At 31.8% G+C, this 21,893-nt stretch overlaps 1 protein-coding gene across 1 annotated transcript in view; it reads left to right on the forward strand.

Moving 5' to 3' along the window:
• LOC148282875 (proton-coupled amino acid transporter-like protein acs) overlaps window positions 1-21,893 on the forward strand; it is an 89,999-nt gene that overhangs the window by 53,166 nt on the left and 14,940 nt on the right. The window contains exon 2 of the mRNA XM_088224396.1: window positions 21,227-21,291. Within this exon, the coding sequence (XP_088080522.1) occupies window positions 21,227-21,291 (65 nt within the window). The remainder of the gene's footprint in view (window positions 1-21,226; window positions 21,292-21,893) is intronic.

Below are 21,893 nucleotides of genomic sequence, written 5' to 3' on the forward strand. Positions count from 1 at the left end.
ACAGATACTGCTTTTGGGCGCCTAGAGGATTTCCTTACATTAAGAACACAAACAACAGTACTACGTACATCACAAGGAGAAGTACACAGTGGAGATTCTTGCACTCACTTGCGAGGTTCCGCAGGGAAACGTTCTGGGACCAGTTCTTTTCCATGTCAATATCAACTTGTTTCATCTAAGTAACAATGAATAAACTATATCGTTTGCCGATGACATGGTTTTATTGTTTGAAAATAGGCATTAGAACTATGAATTCCAAAAAGCAAATTGTGGCATAAGCGCGGTTAAAAGCTGGCTAGACAATAATCTACTTAACCTAAATGTGAATATAATCAAATATATGACGGTTCAGCATAGGTAAGAAGTCTTCACCTGGATTCCATCTTAATCTGGAAATAAAATCTGATTGCTTGAGCCAGCTGTTAAAACCAGTTGTATACATTAAATATCTGGGAATAATTATTGACAGAAATTTACGATGGGAGGTATAGGTCCAATCGTTAGTCCAATCATATCTCGTATATTCTGCTCACTTAGACATTGGAACTCTCAAAACTGTGTATATCGCTATTTTTCAGTCAGAGGCTACATATAGTAAAGTGGGCTGGGGAGGTTGCACGGCGCTATCGTAAACCCCCTAATCAATGTACAAAAATGAATACTTAGAGCGATGCTTTAATGTCCCTTAGCGTTCCCATCTGAGAGATTATTTAAATTTATACTGGCTTTGGACATAAGACATCATTTTTATTCTGGTCATGCGGTTACAAAAGGAGATCCTAGCAGAATACTCTTACAAGGTTTTCCTATCATTTGAAAAAATGTAATATGTATATTTGTATGAATAAATAAATAAAATATTTTAAAAAAAAACTTCTAGGGGGTGTCCTTGTCGACAAAAATTTGAACTAACTCAAAACATTGTTGATAGAGACAATTTTACTTTGGATCAACCCGAGGTCTTTAAATTAGTTTCGAAAATTGTGTTGTTAATTTTTAAAACTGAAAAAAAGCTACACAAATGTACATATGTATTATACCTATACCTAAAAGAACAAAAAAAAGAAGCAAAAGTTAAGTTACAAAGAAAGCATCCACCCCTTTCCCGAAACTGTTCATAAAAACTGGAGTCTTTCTTCAGTTTCGCATATCAATATTAATTTTTTTTAAAACTAATTAAGCGAAAATTTAATATTTCTTTACAATCAAACTGCGAAAATAACAAAACAAATAAACTTTAAAAACTTTCATTGTACCCCTCACTGCAGTATTGTCAAGTTAAGTTAGGCAAAAGTTAAGTTAGTTCGGTCCCCCTAATACATACTGTGGAATGTATTAGGGGGACCGAAAAGAAATATTTTTATTTAATTTATTTTCACATTTAACGGCGTCTCAACACAAATTGACTGTAAAATTGTTTAGTTACTATTTACTTTTACAGTCAGTAAATTAAGACTGTTGTAAAATTATGTGTTTTATTTATCTATATTTTTAAAAATAAGCAATATCGAGACCAACATTGATCAAGAATTTTCGCGTCATTGTATGGTATTTTTGTAAGATCAATAAATGAAGGCCATTCAGAGACCCTTTTTAACGAAAAATCTGAGGAATTCTACAAATCCGGTATTGAAAAATGACACGAGAGGATATTCAACTATGAGCTTTATTTTGTAAATTCGTTTTAGGGATTTAAAAAAATAAACTAAATGAGGAAGTTTGATGGTTTTAAAAAAAAACATAATATGCTAATGCCAACTTTTATATATTTTTTATGTATTCTTAAGTTTCCTAGTTTTGAAATTACTCCACTCGTGACGACACTAATTTTCGTCGGCGAGTTCTCCTGACATTTAAAAAGTGAACCCCGTACGTATGAAAAAACGTTTAACACGGCTTCCTAGAAACTGGAAATATATCAAAACACATTATTTATCTATTCTAAACAGCTGTTCACTAAAACTTCTGAATACTTGGAATTTCTTTAATATTTTCAAAAATTTTCGAGAAACTTCGCAATTATTAAACGCTCTAATTTTTACTGCGTGTAAGAAAATATTTTATACATCAAATTTCCTCTAGCACTGAAATCTCTCATTCTTGTAATTTAATTATATTGAAATTTCTATTCAGTTCTCCTATTTTAAAAATAAAATACGGATTTTATAATAGCTGAATGATTAATCACACAATTCGACAAGATGGTACTTCAGTTTATAGTTAAGAGTCCATAATGTCTAATAGTTAGAGGTTAATTCATATATAATGGACTGACTGCCCTCAAATTATTCAATAAATTGTTCGTTCTTCATAGACTAGATCTATCTCAAGGTAAGATATTGTAAATACATTGTTTCATTTGAAATATTTACATTTATAAGGTAAGCGTTAGGTACCTACATCCTACCTCATTTTTTGTTGATTATCAATGAACAATATTTTGAATGTGTCCACATTTTTAAAGGAGTGGTTCTGACCCACAGGGGAGTTATTGAGATTAACATATTTCAGCAGAGATGGAGAACATTTTAGAAAAAGGATATGAAAGTCTAGTCATAAATGCAAAGGTGTTTTTGTTTGTTTGTGTGTATTTCCTTCACGTCTTAACGGAGCGACCGATTGACCTAATTGTTTGCATAGGAATAGCCGAAGAGCTGAGAAGTAAAACAGGATACTTATTTATCATCTAGAATTGAAAAAAAATGCAATGAAAAAAAGATTTTATACTTTAACAACGAGCAACATTATTTGAAAATGAGTAGGCGGTAAGGTGGGATGTCAAAAAGAATCAGTTTGAAATTAATTCTTGAAATTTCTATAATTGAATTGCTTGATCTATGGTTTTTTATTTTAGTTTTGCAGTAGGATTTTGGGTTTGTGAACAGAATAACGATGCTACGTCACTAAAGACTAATGCACCATCGTATTTCTTTCATAGCGATAGTTAGAAGACCAAGCTACAATCTCGATAAAAACTCACTATTAGAAAATGGAATCAAGTTAGGGTTGAGTGGGATTTGAACCACAGACTTTCGGTCCGTGAGTCCGAGACACTAGCCACAGGACCACAACCCGATTTTATTACAGATGAACAATAACTTTTATTGAAAAACGATAGAACTAATTAATGCTAACTGATTAATTAGGCCATGCCTTTGTGGGATTTTTTGTTTACTATTTTTACTTTTAATATGTATTTCATTAATATGTATTACATTGCTATGTAATTATCCTTTATTTTTTTGAATACTTTCTTTTACTTCTTGTGTGTATTGTAAAAAAAAAAAAAAATACAAAAAAAAAATAATATCTAAATACTTTCTTCTTAATACCACGTGAGCGAAGCCGTGGGTAAAAACTAGTATATAATAGGTATAACTACAGTCCATGCTAAGTTTGCGGTAATGCTAAGATTCGGAGACGGTTTTGAATTACGCTATTGTTAGGGCAGGTAGGTTTTTATGTATAGTTTGTTTTGGGATCAAAAACTAATCTTCAACTTTTCGATTTCTAAGTTTATTTCTAACACCCTCATATATAGGCTATAAACACTTTCAGTCCAGGAATTCATTCCGATATAGACATTATTTTAAGATTCGTTTATTCTCGTAGGTACGGTAGAACCGAAATTAAAAAGCGGCGAGTTTATTTTTCACTTACTGGAACCGATAAGTACGTCTGTAATAAACACCAAATAAACACCAAATCAATCAATCAATAATCATAGGTCATTTGCCCTGTAAATGCAGCCTGTCTACAAACATTTGACCATGCTCAAAACATTGTTGAGTATCCAAATATTGTTAATTGGATTATAATAATATAACCTGTGTATGTGGACAGTCAACACAAATTGTACTTGATGATATTCGCATATTGAATATCATTACATACAATTTGTATAGTCCTTACCATACATGGGTATTCACTACAAATTGCTCGTACATTTATTTTAATAAACCAACGACACTGTCAACAAAAAACACACTCCAAGGTAACCGAACATCGCTAAATCGCCGATGCATGTCCAAGGATTTGAAAACGTGTCATAATTTATTATGTAGCATCCAAGTATTGTGAAATTATTTATTTCATGAGATAATAAGCGCCTCTTAGTTAGTAATTTTATTTCATTAGTGTACACCGCACAAATGTTATTTTAACATAAATACATTAAACATTACAACAACGTATTTTGCAACAAAAAACCGAAACCAATTGATGCAGGAACCGAATAATACAAAAACAAAATATGCTTTATTAAAATTGATTGAACGGGGTTGTGGTCCCGTGGTGTTATTGTGGACTCACGGGCCAAAGGTCCGAGGTTCAAATCCCACTTTACCTCAACTCGATTTCCATTTTTCCAGCACAAGTTATTTACGACTTTTAGAAAACGGTATGAAAATTTAAACGTTCGAGTAAATTCATGTAATTCTTTTTCTTCTAAAAAAAAAACTGTCAATTTTAAACCGTCGATAAAGAAGTTATCTTTTTTTGTTTGAATTCTTAAGATTATTTAAAAAATTAACGTTTTGTTCAATAATATTTGAACATTGACGGGATTATTGCGAAAATAAAATTGATGCTAAAATAGAACCATCAATATATGTAGGTACATATATAACAAAATTGATATCGGTACATATATATCTGAATTGATAGATAACTAAATTGATATCTTCAATGGGAAAAAAGGAATAAAAAGAAAAAATACTGGATTATGAAACGGGTTGTGGTCCCGTGACTAGTGTCCCGTGTCACGGAATCATGGAATCACGGATCAGAGGTCCAAGGTTCAAACCCTACCCTACCACAACTTGATTCCCATTTTTTTAATAGTCAGTTATTTACAACTTATTGAAAATGGCCCCCACAATAGAAATATTTGGGTAAATCATCAGAATTATTTATTGTGTATATTAGTTGGTAGAATTCCATATAAAATTTGGTAATGTATCCAAAATAAAACACGCTTATTGGATTTTAATTCTATCTTATTTTTAAAAATAAAAACTTAAAATTTTTGAAAATGTCCCAACAAGACGAAACGCGTCACAATATACGCTGTTGTATATTTTGAAAAATAAAGTAGAATTATAATTCAATAAACGTGTTTTATTTTGGATACACTAACAAATTTAAATCATAAAAACGCAAATATTTCATTTTCTTCTTCAAAAGAAATGCTTCTATCGAAACATATTTTATAGTGGATGAGATATGATTGATAAGCCTAAGCCCATCAATTTTCACGATAATGGCGTTATAAAAATCAATGATAATGATAATTTAATTAACTGGTAAAAGAAGAAGTATAAAAATTGAAAAATGGTTTTCAGGCATTGCCTATTAGGTGAACTGGTTCAGCCGGATGAATATCACCCACATGATACAGGTTTCAGCTCTTTTACTTCACGAAAGTCAACAGATGGAAGAGTTGAGGAAATGTGGATGTTTAAACACAGGCCGAATGGTGAATGTTACACATTGTGTAAAATGGCCGATTAAACCGGCCAATGACAGGTCATAAGCCCTGTAAATTCCTAGACTTCCATATTCTATTTTCAAAAATGTTTCCCTCTCCGTTGCAGCAAATTTAGATAGTAATTCAATTTAATCTCAGGACAAAGAAATTACCACTTTAGTCGTGAATTATTTAGTTTTACCAGAACGTCAATGTTCCGATAAATGCATTATTGAGTATTATAAGCTTATTACAGCTAAAGAAAGAGAAAATAGACTTAAGACACTTGAGGGATAATTAAATAGAGATGACGCTTCACATAAAGCGAATTTGAAATAGTGTTCTAAAAATTGAACAACGTTGCCGTGCAAAGCGCGTAGAGCTCGTAAAAAGGACTAAAGTTCATGCCGCTTACTCAAGCTGTACGTCGCGCCCTTTCGCACTGCTTCACGTTTGCTTAGCGTACTCAAGAAAAACCACTGTTTCCCACCAAATACAAGATGAACTTCGGAACCTGTTGTACCGAACACAAGTCGGGAGCTAAGTGCCACGTCTAGTGTATACAAATAATATATCAATGATTTTACAGCAGATTTATAATACAAGTATCATATTTTTGCGGAAATCACTGATAATAAAAAATAAGTTACAGAGATAATAAGTACCATATTCATATTTATTTAGGTGTTTGTTGCGTTCTATGTACATAAATATATTCTTCAGAATATTTAAAGAAATAATGAATTTTTTGCTTTTGTTTAATATTACTGTGTAAATATTGATATAAGGTACACAACAGTGTTCTAAGCTAAAGGTTTAATACGCACTATGGTAAAAATCCACACGTCACTGTAAAACATATTTTTAGAGTATCTTAATTTATTTAATAGCAGGCAAATGCACTAACCAGTACGCCAAGAGGCCGACTAATCTCGACTCAATTTTCTATGTGGATTTTTTAAACAGATAGTACCTACTAAATAAATTCAAAAAATAAAATAACTTAGTTCTGTAGCTTGGATCTAAGAAAGGGCAATGTCAGATTTTATATTTTTCTTGCCACGATTTTGTAGACGGTCGATGTCAAGAAAAAAACTTGTAATTTTAACTTTTTCATGCACCCATACATATGTGGTAATGTTGTTTATTAATATTTGTTATCAATGAAATCGCAGAGTTTAACGCCACAAAACGGCTGAATAATTACTCTCCTGTAATGTAACGATTTACATATTAGTCCTCATAGTTTCAATCCATATAATGAATGTCGATTCCCCCTGATTTTACCGTGCCGCGCCGTGTGTATTCAGACGACAGGTTTGAAATGGTCATTTGGCATATTTTAAAGGATCGTAGTATGCTGCCTATTGTTTTTGAATCAAAATACAAAAAGTTTATTTTTAACCGCTTTTTTTTCACCTACCGGTTTCGAAGCTACGCAAGCATTCTTTTCAAGGTGTACTTTACTAACAAATATTATCCTATTTTATTTTTAACAGTGTTATTACTACGGCATATGAAACCTAACCATATGGAGGTAATAAGTCAAGTCTTTTTATCATGTAGTGTTTTGTTTTTGTAAAGGTAGGAGATGCGGGGTGAGGAGGATACAATCTTTATTAGTAATACAAGACAGAAGTGGACTTGTTAAAATATTGATTATTCGATTATTTCTTTGTTATTATTTATCGCTTTTTTAAATTCAAAGTTCTTAAATTGTCTTATTTAAACGGTTTATTTTCAACATGTAGAACCTTTAACCCAGTGTCCTTATAAAAATTGAAAAAACTGATGGTTTTGCGAATAAAGAGAAATGATTTTTATTTGGAAATCTTTTGTGTTGTTTTGTTTTAATATTAAAGTTATTTTTTATGTTTCCAATGTAGATTGAATAGCATTCTGATGATTGTAATTAATGACATTCAATTTATTATGTAAATAATAATAATAATAATAATCAAAGTTTATTAACAAAAATAACAATAACTTTATCTACTACATAAACACTTAGGTAATAGATTTCTCTGGATCATGTCTAGTCTGCCTAACTAGGTACAACCTGTTTTAAGACAGACATTTTTATGAAAAAATAAACAATAACATTACTGCCTACTTGTTAATATACTAAACAGTTATACAATATTAATTAATTAGGAATTTATTTTTAGTCAATTTTCCGATTTTTTTCCACCTAAAACCAGTAACTATTTTATTACAAATTTGTTAAATTGAATCCGGGTCATGGTTTTGCAATCTTTGGGTAGCATATTGAATATTTTGGGGGCCAGAAACCTGAAATTTCTTTGCCCGAATAGATCATCTTTGTGATTTTTATGTATGAGTACCAACATATTTAATAGTTGTGTAGAATGTAGGTTTAATGTTTGATGATTAAGTATTTTTTGGGTAGATTTTGTTACATGATTTTTTGAAAAATTTATCTGATCAAAAAAGTTTATCTCTCTTTTTTTAAAAACATTTTCATCTTTTAATGCATACTACATATAGTATTACATACAATTTTATATTAAACATTTCTACCTCTCTAATGGACCAAGATGCTCGTGTTTAGAGAGGGAGTTTGTTTTACAATTACATACTCTTTTGTAATATTTATGTAAAAACATTTTCAAAAATATTTTACACAATCTTTCAGATTTTGTGCTGCGCTAGTGCACGTGCACACAATTAAACCGATTGTAATTTTATGTTTTACCCCAAATTATCATGTCACGCCTCTTATTATACTTTTTTTTACTCGTTTTAAAAAAATATTGATTCAACTATGCATTTTTATTTACCCAATATAGTATGAATCTTGATAAATCTGATTTCGGGCAATAATTTGCAGGGCTTGAGCGTGCTTCAAAATGACGGGTATCAGGTTATTTTTTTCACTGTCGGTAAAGTGATTATCTTCTTCTTCTTCTTTGTGTTCTTGTTGATCTGACGATCTGATGATATGTTCTACTTAGACTACCGTGATGAGGCCCAACTACCCTTCCATCGCTTAAAGGGTCTTCCAGGTGGGCGCCGTCCGCAAGGCAATTCTTCTGCTGCTATGGACACCGGTCTATCGCTGCTCATTCCGTTTATGTGGTCTCTCCAGAATCTTATACAGGGTCTGCTCCAGTGCTTAAATTTATTTATCTTCGATTTCGCACGTTTCCTGTATAAAGTCATTTCTGACCCGGTCCGGCAGAGTTTCCGGTAATCGGATTCCAGATTCTTCATTCTTGTGGTATCCGCTCGTGTTTCTACGGAATATGTCAATATGGGCCTCACACGTCTCTTATATATTCTAACTTTGCTGTCAATGATATGCTTTGCTGTTAATTTAATTCAAGGTGACTATCTATTATCTGTTATTGCTAGTATTACAATTTAACTAACCGAATTTTCAAACCACTCAAATTACGTACAATACATTGTTTAACGTTACAATGCCACGCTACCGCATGGAATAGTCCTGACCACGTATGCGCCGAACTGTATTGGAATTGCAGATCAGGATAAGGTTTGGCCACACGTATCTGCTGTTACCATGTGTTGAGAGATTTCACCAAGATATCAGCCATAATGAATCGCCCTACAAGGGAAAATGGAATGAAAACATGCTTGCGAACTACTTATTATTACATTAAAAGAGACAAGCCAGTAATAGTTATTGCAAAATTGAATAAAAATATGCTTCGTAAATAATTCGTGTTATATCTACATTAATCAATCCTTAAAAAATCGTATTCTAGAACAAATTGGAAAGCAGATTAGGAATTAGCAGGAAAGATTCTATAAAAATCACCTTGTTTAGTTCTTGAAAAAGTTTAATTTTGTCAATCAGTGCTATCGTCAAACGCCGTTTCTTTTGTAATTAATAATTCTAGCTTAGATTATAAATTAATTAAAAAGTTTTAAGTAACTTTTGACAGTCTGAATTTTTTTAATAAAATAACTAATTATTTTATTAAATAAAGCGAAAAAAAATATGTTTTTCAGAATAGAAATAGCCTTGCTTGTGGTGGAAAAAATAGCGAAATTGATTTTGATCTTCTGAAGTTTAAGAGCTGAAACCTGATGCGGGTGAGATAAATCTGACGGAATTATTACAGATATTGGGTAACGCCTGAAAATATTTTTGAACTTCTTTTTGAACCAGTTACGGGTTAAATCGTTGTCTACAAATATTTGAATAAACTTAAATTATTGTTAATTAGTCAAACTAGTTCCAAAAGTAGTAATAAATATTATTATTTTTAGGCGTTGTCGAGCACGTGCAATAATTCATCAAGATGAATCCCATCCACAGTATCAGCTGTGCAACTTTACGACAAATTGACAGATCGAAGAATTTAAAAAAAAAATGGATGTTTAAACATATGTAGAACGGTGCATGTTACACAGGGTGTAATGTGGCCATTAAAACCAGCGAATAACAGGTCAAAATCACTGTAAATGCATAGACTTCTGTATTACCAATCTCTGTTGTAATAGGTCGATAAAACAGGTACCTAAATACGATTTAGCTTCTTGTGAAATAATTATTTAAATAAACTCAAGGTTAACAAATCGTTTAAATTTGACACTATTTTAAAAATGTCAAGAGAGTTAATTACCATAATTGTACAAAACATAATGTTGCATTTTGAATGCATAGAATAATTATGGAGAAGATTGGACATACATAAAATTATACAATTTATTTAAACAGAGAGGGAAAACATTTTTGAGAGAGGAACATGGAAATTTGGGCGCTTACAGACCTTTTGACCTGTTATTGGCTGCTTCGAGGGGCCATTTTCCATGGCCAATGTTTGAATTATTTTTTATATAAATAACTCTAATAAAGAGAGTGAAATCCATCGTGTCTACAAACATTTGGTCATACTCAAAACGTTTTTGTTGTTGTTGTCATGATCGAATAAAGCCGGTTTTTACACGTTGAGTAAATTGATTAATTAAACCATACAATGTGTTGATTAGGTTTACATGTTACCGATTCTTAGTGTTTCTTTGTCTCTGTTAAGATATCTTTTTCGATCAAATTAAAATAAAAACTCATTTTGGGGAGTACCCAGGGTAGCATAGGACACTGCATTGGTACTGTTTCATTAATTTATTTTCAATCTTAATTTTTATTACGTACGCCGATCAGTCTTACGCTTCAGGTGCTATAAAAAAATTGCAGTATAGAACCACCTTTAATATCAATATATTATACTTACAGGAATTAAACTTACGGACTTAAAAATAGTACATCAACTCACCCAACACTAAACTACGAGATGGACTTATCTCAACTCGATTCCCATTTCTAGGATTTTAACCGAGAGTAGCCATCGAGTCGAAAGAACTCGTCCTGGGTTCGGTTTCTATTTTACCACTCGAAACTGTATTATTACTGTCATTTTGAATACACATATATATTTTATTTTATTTAATCTTTTATATTTTATTTTTATTTTATTTTATTTTATTCGGGAAACCAACAGCTCTACATACATATTCAAAGTTAACAAACAGATATAGTGTAAACTCAGAACCAATAACAGATTTCCACTAACTATACAAAGTTAGTAAAGAAAATAAAATACATATTATATAAATACATATAAGTTTTTATTTTTTAATAATCAAAGAAAATACTTTGAAAAAAGAACAGTTAACATATATATGTATATATTTAAATACATTTTTCCATAAATACAAATACAATAAAAATAAATATTTATAAAATGGTTTCCTTCGTGATGTAGTGGTTAAGACACTTAATATACGCATGGAAGGTTCCGGGTTCGATTCCCGTTGAGAGAACAGAAATACCTACATGCTCCAGCCTTGATGTTCTGTAGAGTAATGAAGAACTTCAACCCTATGGGATATTGGATAAAAAAATGTTTTCTTGCGCGCGGTAAAAATTAAAGCATTAAATGATGCTGCAAAGTTCCTTGAAACAGCACGAAAATATAAAAAATATTTTAATGAAAACGAACTACTTTGAACGACGTCACTGGTTCCTATGAATCAACCAACGATAAGAGAGATGTGAAAGATATCGTTTACCGTAAACGGACAAATCGGCAGAACCGACAGGGAATAAGCGGAAGAGAACCTCTGACGTCACACGCGGAGTTATTTCAGAAATAAAAAACTGTAAAAAATCCTTGCGATAATTCAACAGTCTATTAACAAATAAAATTTGTAAAAGAACCTCTAAACTTCCTCATTCACCAATGGATTGACCTCCTGGCCTGTAGAAAAAAAAACATTTAGCAGCTTTTTGCTTCGTATTTATTTACTTGTTGATATTTACTGTCTGAATTGCGTTATGGATTAAACAACGCGTCAAATAATGGTGACGACAAATCGTTCATGAAATTAATATGTACATTTGTACCTTAAAGCATGGGTAGGCAACCTTTTGTCGTAAAAGGGCAAAATATTTTATTTTACGCGGGGGTTGGCGCAGTAAATCCAGTAACCATTTTATTACAAATTTGTTCAATAGAATTCGGGACATGGTTTTGTAATGTTCGGGTAGCATATTGAATATTTTTTTAGAATTTATACATTTTTTGCGACATTTATAGTAGCTGATAAAATCAATTAGCAATATTGTTGATAGGAAAAATTTATTTTAAAGGGTGCTAGAATATTTTATAGTCCCTTGATTGGTACCTGATGCGTAAGACTGATCATCTTACCTTAATGTAACAAAATTTATCAAGATATATTCTCTTATTTTATTATTTTTTTCTTTGATGTATTTTGTTGCCCTTTAAGGAATAGGAATATTTTAATGTTTTTCTTTTATTTTTTATTGCTTTTTTTAATTACTATAAAATATTAAAAAAATACCTTTTAATCTTTTAAAAAATATTTTCTTTTCTCATTCTCATACAGAACAAAAATATTATACCTGTCTATTTATTATGTTCTAAAAGAAAACCATCCAGTTTGGTTTCACAGATTCGTATTTGTCGCCCTCGTCGTGTAGTGGTCAGCGCGTTTGCTTACCATGCAAGCGGTCTTTGATTGAATTTTCGACATAATTAATTAATATGTAATGTTTATTTGAAAAAAATGGTTTATAGTTTATAGTCCCTGGACTGGTGCCTGAAGCGTAAGACTGGTAATCTAACCTTCATGAAAAAAAAGATCAAAATACGCTGCGATTGGTGTACCAATGCAGTGCCCTGTGCATCATTGGATGCGAAAAGAGAATGATGATTTTGATGATAAAATTAATGGGATTTTTTGGCTCCATTAATTTGCAGCTTTTTTAAATATTCACTTGATAGCCGAAAACACTTAAAGCAAGCGTTTTAATCACTTCACCGCGGAGACAGCTGTTTGAGCATTTTGAACTCGTTTGTGCAAGACTTTTCTTGTAGTTTTTGAAAACCAAACACTAATATAAATCCACCAAGTTTAAATTATTGATATTTAATACGAAGGGTTTTCATCCAACCGGTTTTCTAACTCAATTTGATGCTTCATGAATGCACTTTTCATTTAAATATTTTGCCCAAGAAAATTCACCCCAGCTTCCACTACTTTTTTCCAATTCAGAAAGTGATCTAGTTTTTTTTGTCATCGTTAGGTATCCAACTCCGTTGTGTATGATATCGTCCGTTACGTGCGACGAAAATTTTGCGGGCCGCACGGAGATGTCTCGCGGGCCGCATGCGGCCCGCGGGCTACTGGTTACCGACCGCTGCCTTAAACGATTAACCACGGCAGTAACATGAAACACAATGTTCGAGAAACGAGATTTCGTTATTGTGCGTTTTCCAAAACATTATAACTTTTAAACAAAATTAGATCATTTCAGTATACAGGGTGTTCATTAAACCCACGGTGATCAGTATGAGCAAGAAGACATATTGGCACTTTAAAATATTTTTTTAGAACGAATAAAATTTTAAAAAAATAAATGGCAAAAAAGCAAATGGTTGCTTACCACTGCCGCGCTCCCCCACTTCTCCCCTGCAGAAGTGAGAAACCATTTGTTTTTTTAAATATTTTATTTTTGAAAATTTTCTTTGTTCTAAATATATTTTTAAATATGTATGTCTTCTTGCCCATACTGATCATTGTAGTTTCGGATGTGACAGGGTTTAAATAACACCCCGTATAAAGAACAATGTAAAATCATGCTTATTTGGATAACAAAAAAGTACATATTAAAATAGCGTATCTGGGACTTCTGATGTTTAAGCACTAAAATAAAGTTCACATTTTTATTTCAATTAAAAAAACATTTTTATGACGAATGTGGACTTGTGTGGTATTTTATTCATGTATTGCGATAATTTTAAAAATTTTAACTTCATAACGGAAAAAAGTCCACTCCTGTGTTTTGTGAAATGTTTGTTTCTTATGAAAAAATTACAATTTACAATTGAATATAACTTTGTTAACTTCCCATTTAATAAGCGGCCATCTTTAAATGCTTTGCTTAGACTTAAAAAACGTAAGTTATTTTTGATATTAACATGTCAAAGAGATTGGAAGTAAGTATGACAGATAATATTTTTATAAGGAAATAAAACACATTGCATAATAGCGGCATTTGGAGTTCGGAATACTAATTTACAATGACCCCCATAGTACCGATAGCAATGATTTGCCCCTGAAATGAGCTGCATACAAACGCTGCCAATTACACAATCCGGTCTGTTGAATATACATGCATTTTGTGTACAGTCCGCATCCGCGTAATTGATCCTAAGTCAAAATCATTCGCTACGTTATGCATAAGGCACTGTATTCGTACACCAATGAAGAAGTTCAGTGGTTTATTTATTTATTTTTTATTATTTGTTAATAGACTGTCAAACTAAGAAAAATATAAAAAAAATCTTGTGTATTGTATAATCAACGCTTTGACATTTTAAATATTTTTCATTTTTAATGCACCGTATTTTTTGGACAATAAGACGCACTTTACAACAGGAATGGAGAACATTTTAAAGAAGGGATATGGAAGTCTAGGCATTTACAGGGCTTATGACCCGTTATTGGCTGGTTTAAGTGGCCACTTTAAACACTGTGTAACATCCACCATTTCGCCTACGTTTGAACATCAATTTTCTTCGATTCTTCCATCTGTTGATTTTAGTGAAGTAAAAGAGGTGAAACCTTTATTGTTGTGAAGAGATTCATTTGATTGAATTATTTCACAGTAATCGTTCACATTTCCGCTTTCCACGGAGGTAATAAATAAAAATACCGAATGCACACTCTGAGACATCCATGCACACATATATATAAACGCATATATAAAACATACACAAACATATGTGTTTTTTATTTTACTTTACAAACAGCTCATAATTTAGCAACTATCCCAAATAATAATAATAATTATAAATCTTTATTAACCATAATATACAATGTCATACATACAAACATAATAACAAGGGTACACACAGTTAAATGGCGAACTTATTTCTACTTGCAATTTCTTACAGTCTAACCAAAACTAAATGAAAAATAAAATAAAAAAATATTTTCAAAAATAAAAAAAAAAGTAACTAAAACAAAAATCACATAAATGAAAAAGTTTAGAAAACACAAACAGTAAAAACATTATACAATATTATAGTGTATATTGCATACATTAATTATATTTCATACATTTTAATTTATTCTTGAACATTTCTCAAATATTCATTTACAGTATAAAAACATTTATTGATTAGAAATATGTTTAACACACCTGCAATTTTTTAACACAATTTATTTCCTTAATTTTATTGGGGAGCTTATTTTATATATTTTTACTGCCACGCGAACGGGCCCTCTTTGTATAGATGATTGTTTCGTTAATGGAATTTTTCATTTGCTTTTACTCCTGGTGTTGTAAAAGTGTTTTCTTTCCTGTGTACCAAAATATTAGGTCTTGATTTGACAAAACGACAAAGTTCCATTTTATAAATATATAATGTAATATCCGTCACTGTTAATAAATTTAATCTAATAAAATTTGGCCTACACGTATCCAGGTAATCAGCATTTACTATTTTCCAAACACATCTTTTTGAATTTTAAAAACATACTGTACTTAGTAGAGTTTCCCCAAAAAATACCACATATTTCAAAATTGAATAAACATGTGCATAACAAGTGGACATAAAACATTCATTTGTTTTTTTATTTTTTATTTAATTTAACTTATTCAAATACATTTTACATTACATTTACATTTACATTTTTTTTTTTGCACCACAACAGGCCAGGAGGCCTAATTACAGTGGTGAATTACATCACAGAGCACCCAGGCTTGAGAAAAATCACATTTTAATTTTTGTGTTCTCACCGGGAATCGAACCCGGAACCTTCCGTGCGTGAGTCAAGCGTCTTGACCACTACACCACGGAGGCCGCCATACATAACTGCTTGTCACAGACTTCACGTGTTCTTTCCAGTTTAAGTGAGTGAGAAATTTTCTGTATAAATGCAACGTGCAGTTTAAAATAAGTGCAGTACGCTTAAACATATAATTTACAATGCGTTTGTTGTAAGTTTCAATCTAACCTCGAAGCTGTCGATTGCTTATGTAATTATTCACTTAACAAAGATTTACGCTTGGTTTTTTTCTAAATTATAATTAATAAAACAACTCTATAGAGTTGTTTTATTAATAAAGCAGCATGGACAACATAAAATGTTTTGCAATTTCAAATGCACTCACTTAAAAAAATAGTCTTGAATCATAATAACTAAATTTAATGGAAATATTAATTTAATATAGTGTAACTAAGAAATTAATAAATGATTAGTGAGAGAAAAAATAATTATTTGCAAACGTAAATGAAGGCGTAATTTAAATCTTTAATTTAATTTATAGAAAAAAACAACAAATTAACACTCGAGAAAACAAACTAAAGAATTTGAAAAAAACGTAATTATTATTTATCAGATTTTTTATTTATTTATTCCTTTTCTTTCCTGGTTCCTCTTCATATCTCCTCCCAAACCCATTACCCGACTCCACATTCCTCTTCCTTTAATACGTATGACAAAATGTACTTTTACTTAAGTTTATATGTGCAAGCCTTATCTCCCCATTGAAATAACAGATGTTATTTATAATTAAATAGCTTTTTATGCGTGTATCTGTGTATTTATGAATATTTTTTTTTTTTGTACAAATTTTTGACCAACTCCTCTTTTGACCAGTCCGTTTTTTTTGTTGGCTGGAAGATTTAAGCAATAAGTTCACCAAAGCACTTGTTATTTGTACTTAAAGATTTTTATAAATAAAGTATGTATACGTACCACATAAAAAATTAAGAACGGTAAACCGTTAAATTAACCGATGTAAACATCGCCGTACAAAATTTTGCATTCTTTATCAAATCTTAAATTTATAAGTTTACTTGACCGATGTCTAAAGTGGAGCATAGGAAACTGCATTGTTGTACTAGGCGAAGCTTATTTTGATCATCAGTTACATGACGGTAAGGTAATCAATCTTACGCTTAGGTACTAGTCCTGAGATAGTGAAAAATTGCGGTGAATCTTTAAAATAAGTATTTCACTTTAACCCTTCCAGGAATCTAACTTGGGACCTCGTGCATACACTGCAAAGCGGACGTATACCTACATCTCCACTCCATTTCCTTTTCAGCATTTTTATCTAAGGGTTGCTGTCAAAATAAAAACACTCGTCCAGGGGTGGTATTTTGAATTTTCTCTATCACCTAGAAAGTGATTATTTAAGGGTTGTTTATTACATGCACCTAAACTTTTCTTCATTTGTGGCCACACAGATGATTAAACGTCAAATAAATACAGACACGTGAAACCATATTAGAAGATTTTTATTTAGAACATTATTGCGATCTAAAACATTACCCAAAATTAGGTTGAATTGACCAAACCGTCTTTGTTTTTTTCCGTTTTTTAAACGTTTTTATCTATCATTTGACATATGTAAAGGTAAGTGTCATCGCATTAAAAAAATAAAAATACCCAAATTAACCACTCTAGAGGAGATTCAGAAGACCACTCATGGATTCTGGTTCTATTTCATACACTTAGGTCTATTCTGTTTCCGCCGGAACCAGGACATTCTCAACAGAAGAGGGCCTACGTTTTCGAGCGTTTTTATTATTTTAAATGCCGTTTTGCGGAATATTTCATAAAGGGGAATCCGTTTTAATAAAGCTTAGACAATAATTTAAACAGTACACAATGATACAGTATTTTAACGATAGGCAATCAATTGCTGATACCGCACCTATTAGTTTGATGCCAAATCGTTATGTCATGACGAACTCTATACTCGTACTATGGGCACTTACCCAAGCGGGAAGCGGAAAAGATGACACAATTTGGTACTGACGTCATATTTATAAAAAAATACGCAATCATTGATACGTACTGAATTGTAATTTTTTTATATTTGAATTTTATAGATCCTACCTATATCCTTCCTTATTCAAATTGTTGCTGTCCTACCGTTCAGTGAGCAAATCACACTGAGAACAGTGTTACTTTGATCCTTATCATTTATACCTGGTTGTGGCCTCTTAGTGTAATGGTCAGAGCATTTGCCCACCATGCAAGAGGTCTCGGGTTCGATTCCCGACATGGTTGATACGAAAAATTTATTTAAAAGGGTGCTAGAATATTTCATAGTCCCTGGACTGGTACCTGATGCGTAAGACTGATCATCTTACCTTCATGTAACAAAATTGATCAAGATATATGCTCTAATATTAACTCTTTTTTTCTTTGATGTATTTTGTTGCCCTTTAATAAAAAGGAATATTTTAATGTTTATCTTATATTTTTTATTTCCTTTTTTTATTTACTATAAAATAAAAAAAATATCTTCTAATCTTTTACAGAATATTTTCTTTTCTCATTCTCACACTATACAAAAATATTATACCTGTCGATTTATTATAGAAGCAAAAAATTCCTAAACATTTCTGGTATACCCACGAACAGGCCATGTCTTTGTGAGATTATTTTGTATACTATTCTTACTGTTAATATGTATTTCATTGGTATGTAATTGACTTTTTTTTCAGTACTCTGTTTTACCATTTATGTATATTCTAAAAAAACTAAAAATTATAATAATTAATAAATTTAAAAAAATCTGCAATGAGTGTACCAATGCAGTGACCTATGCACCATTGGATGCGGAAAGGGAATGATGATGATGATGATTTATATCTGAATGTTGCAGTGTGTAAAGTGGCCACTCAAACCAGCCAATGACGGGTCATAAACCCTGTAAATGTCTAGACTTCCATACTCCCTTTTTAAAAGTGTTTTCTCTCTCTGTAGCAACAGTTTGGAATCTAATACATGTACCATGCTCTGGCAAATTCTGTATTGACATATAGTCTCATTGGTTGGGGAGCTTGCACAAAAACCACTCTTGAACCGGTAATAATTGCACAGAAATCACTAATCAGAATCATTTAAAAAACCGTTTCGCCATCCAGGTGACTTGTTTTTCAAAGAATTCAGGGTACTTGATATTATTCAATAGTACATATTGAACGAAAGTGGTCACACACTTAAATAGAAACAGATACCAAGCTGTCAACCACAACCATAATACAAGATACGCCAATAGGGATATGATACTAAGAGAAAAGAATCAAGCCAACGCTACGCTGATGAAAAGGTTCATAACCTTTAACCGGAACGATGGAAAAGCGGGAGTGTCGTCGGGTTGAGGAATATGTTGACTTGGCTCTTTCATGACATTGGCCGTAGGGAGTCAGCAGTGGCGAACCGTGTATAGAAGCGATTATGCGCAGCTTACCATTATATTATTTGACTAACCATAATAATGTTTTACTGTAATTTAATATACTGAAAAACAAATGAAAAATTACTATTTATTTTTTCCACCGTTTGTATCTTTATCCTAATATATATTAATATTAATAAAGCGCGCCCAGCGCCTGCGGTGAGCCAAGAAACCAGCCGATTATTCCAGCTTATTTTTTCATACAAATAAGTATACTATATTTTGAATGTCTTAACCCCCAGTTTTTCTCCTAGATTAAACTTGCAGATTACACAAATTATTTGAAGATTCTTGATTTAGAAATCAGTATTTCTTAAGGGCTATTTTTCTTTAAGATAGTACTTTTGACATAAAACCATTAACTTTCATGCGTCATATTGCAGGACATATGGCGCTCGACGCGGCGATTTTTAGCACTATTAATTTCTAGAACAATTCGGCCAGTTGACATTTCAATTTAATATTTAATATCGACTGAATTCGTAGTGCTATTTTTAAATTATTTTTTAATGAGTTATGCATTAAAGTATTGGATAATATATCTAAGTAATGTAATATATCACGAAGTGACGTCTTTTGAGTTGATTTCATGGATAAGAGTTGCTGTATCACACAGAACCACAAAAAAATATCAATTTATAGTATATACGTACATTATATTATGTACCTTCTACGTAGAAACAAATATATGATATTTTTTTATCGATTATCTGTAAATAAAACCACCATTCGCCACTGGGTGTCAGAGAGGTTGATGCATGCCGTGGATTGGAAATTCTTACAGGATAGTGAAAATAAAACATAGAGAAACCAAAAAAACAAATAATAATCAAAAAATTTCGCCCACATTGGGTAAAAAAAATGTGTATTCTTTATGTTAGTATGTGTATGTATTGTAGCAACTTTGTTTTGTATATATTTCTTCTTTCTTTAAAATTTATTAACTTTTAAACGATAATATACCAAAATGTAGAAAAAAATGCCTAGCTATTTATATTTTATCGGTATTTGTAGTATGTGATATTTCACTTTAATCAATTTTTCTAAGTCTATCGGTTTCGAGACAAAAAGCCGGTTAGTGGTTTTACAAATATTTACTAACGTTTATTAAAACGTTTCACCACGAATGTAATACTTTAGATATAAATAATAAATAGCATTTTACAGTTTATCAAATGCGTCTTATAAAAAGTGTTTATTTCTGTGTTTTACCTTGTGCTATTGTACATTTTATCGATAAATATGTTCTATGAGACATACGATCAAAGGAATGAAACTGCTAGTGAGTATAATATTGCTAGATGTATAATTTCGCATTAGCGTAAAATACGGGTGACAGCGGAGCGAGCGAAGATGCAAGAATTTGCATCTAAACTTTCAATTAAATGGATTTTTTTGTGTATGCAACTTGATCGCACCACTTGCCCGTTAGCAGATGCACGCTTGAAAATTGCTGATTCGCGGGATGCGTTATTTTTTGTTCACTTTGCTACAGAACCCTAAATACAATGATTGCAATTCCTACCATATTCCTGGTTCTGGCACCTTTTTTGTCTGGTACTTCTTTCGCGGCAGTCTGGATCAGATCTGATCTTGATGTCAGGAAGGAGGGGCACTTGACGAATTACACACACAGTGGATATAATACTTATTGATCGCTAAATATATTTTTGCGATCGCGGTGAGAATATGAGAAATCACATGTACACACGATCGGTTCAGTTGTTGTTCTGGCGCCGGAACAATATAGGTACCCACGGTAGGAAATATGCAACATCTTAACCAGGGTACCGTAGGTAGTAAACGAATCCGAACGCCCCATCCTAGCAAATGTGCTAGATATATAATATATATCAATGTGTGCACATGTGGCGTAACCACAACTCGTTTTGTAATATTACATTTTACTATGCGAAACTTACTCTAACTTAAAAATCTAAATTGTGTAAGAAAATATGTGTTTATTTTAATTTTAGGGTAACGCAGTTGGGAACGAAACGATCAATCGAGGTTTTGAAGGAGACAGTATCTCCACAATTGAGTGAGTATCTTAAGATTATTATTTTATTTATTTATTTATTTACATCTAGTTACTTTTTTTTCATAAATATTAACATATTATATTTGGTGTTAACATAAGTTGTGTCCGTTTTGTTCGAATTTGAGAATGAGCATCAAATGTAAAACAAAATGGCGAAGGTTAATAAAATCATGCTTTTACGTTACATGTACAAGCTATCGAAATGGAATATGAAGTAGATGAAATTGAGTATTTTAGACACCTCCTTCTGTTCGCGTTCAATCGAGGAAAGAAAGGAGTAAACAAATCAGGACCATATATTGACTAATTTGTTGTAAAATAATGAAGCAGAATTACCGAGGTCGGTAGAACGCCTTTCTCAAAAACAGCTATGAAAGATTCCTTATAAATAATTCATTTTAAGTATGGGTGTTAACATAAGTTGTGTTCGGTTTTTCTGAATTAAGAGAACAAGAAGACAAATTAAATCAAATAAGTCAATAATGTATTCTCCTTTATTTCCTCGATTGAACGCGAACAGGTGTCGAGAAAGTTCAATTTCGTCTACTTGACATTCCATTTTGAAGGCATTGTCGGCCTCGTAGCGTAGTGGTCAGCGCGTT

This window comes from Micrasema longulum, unplaced genomic scaffold (assembly GCF_059751315.1).
Source record: "Micrasema longulum isolate JH-2025_06_02 unplaced genomic scaffold, ASM5975131v1 h1tg000281l, whole genome shotgun sequence".
Taxonomy (NCBI): Eukaryota; Metazoa; Arthropoda; class Insecta; order Trichoptera; family Brachycentridae; genus Micrasema; species Micrasema longulum.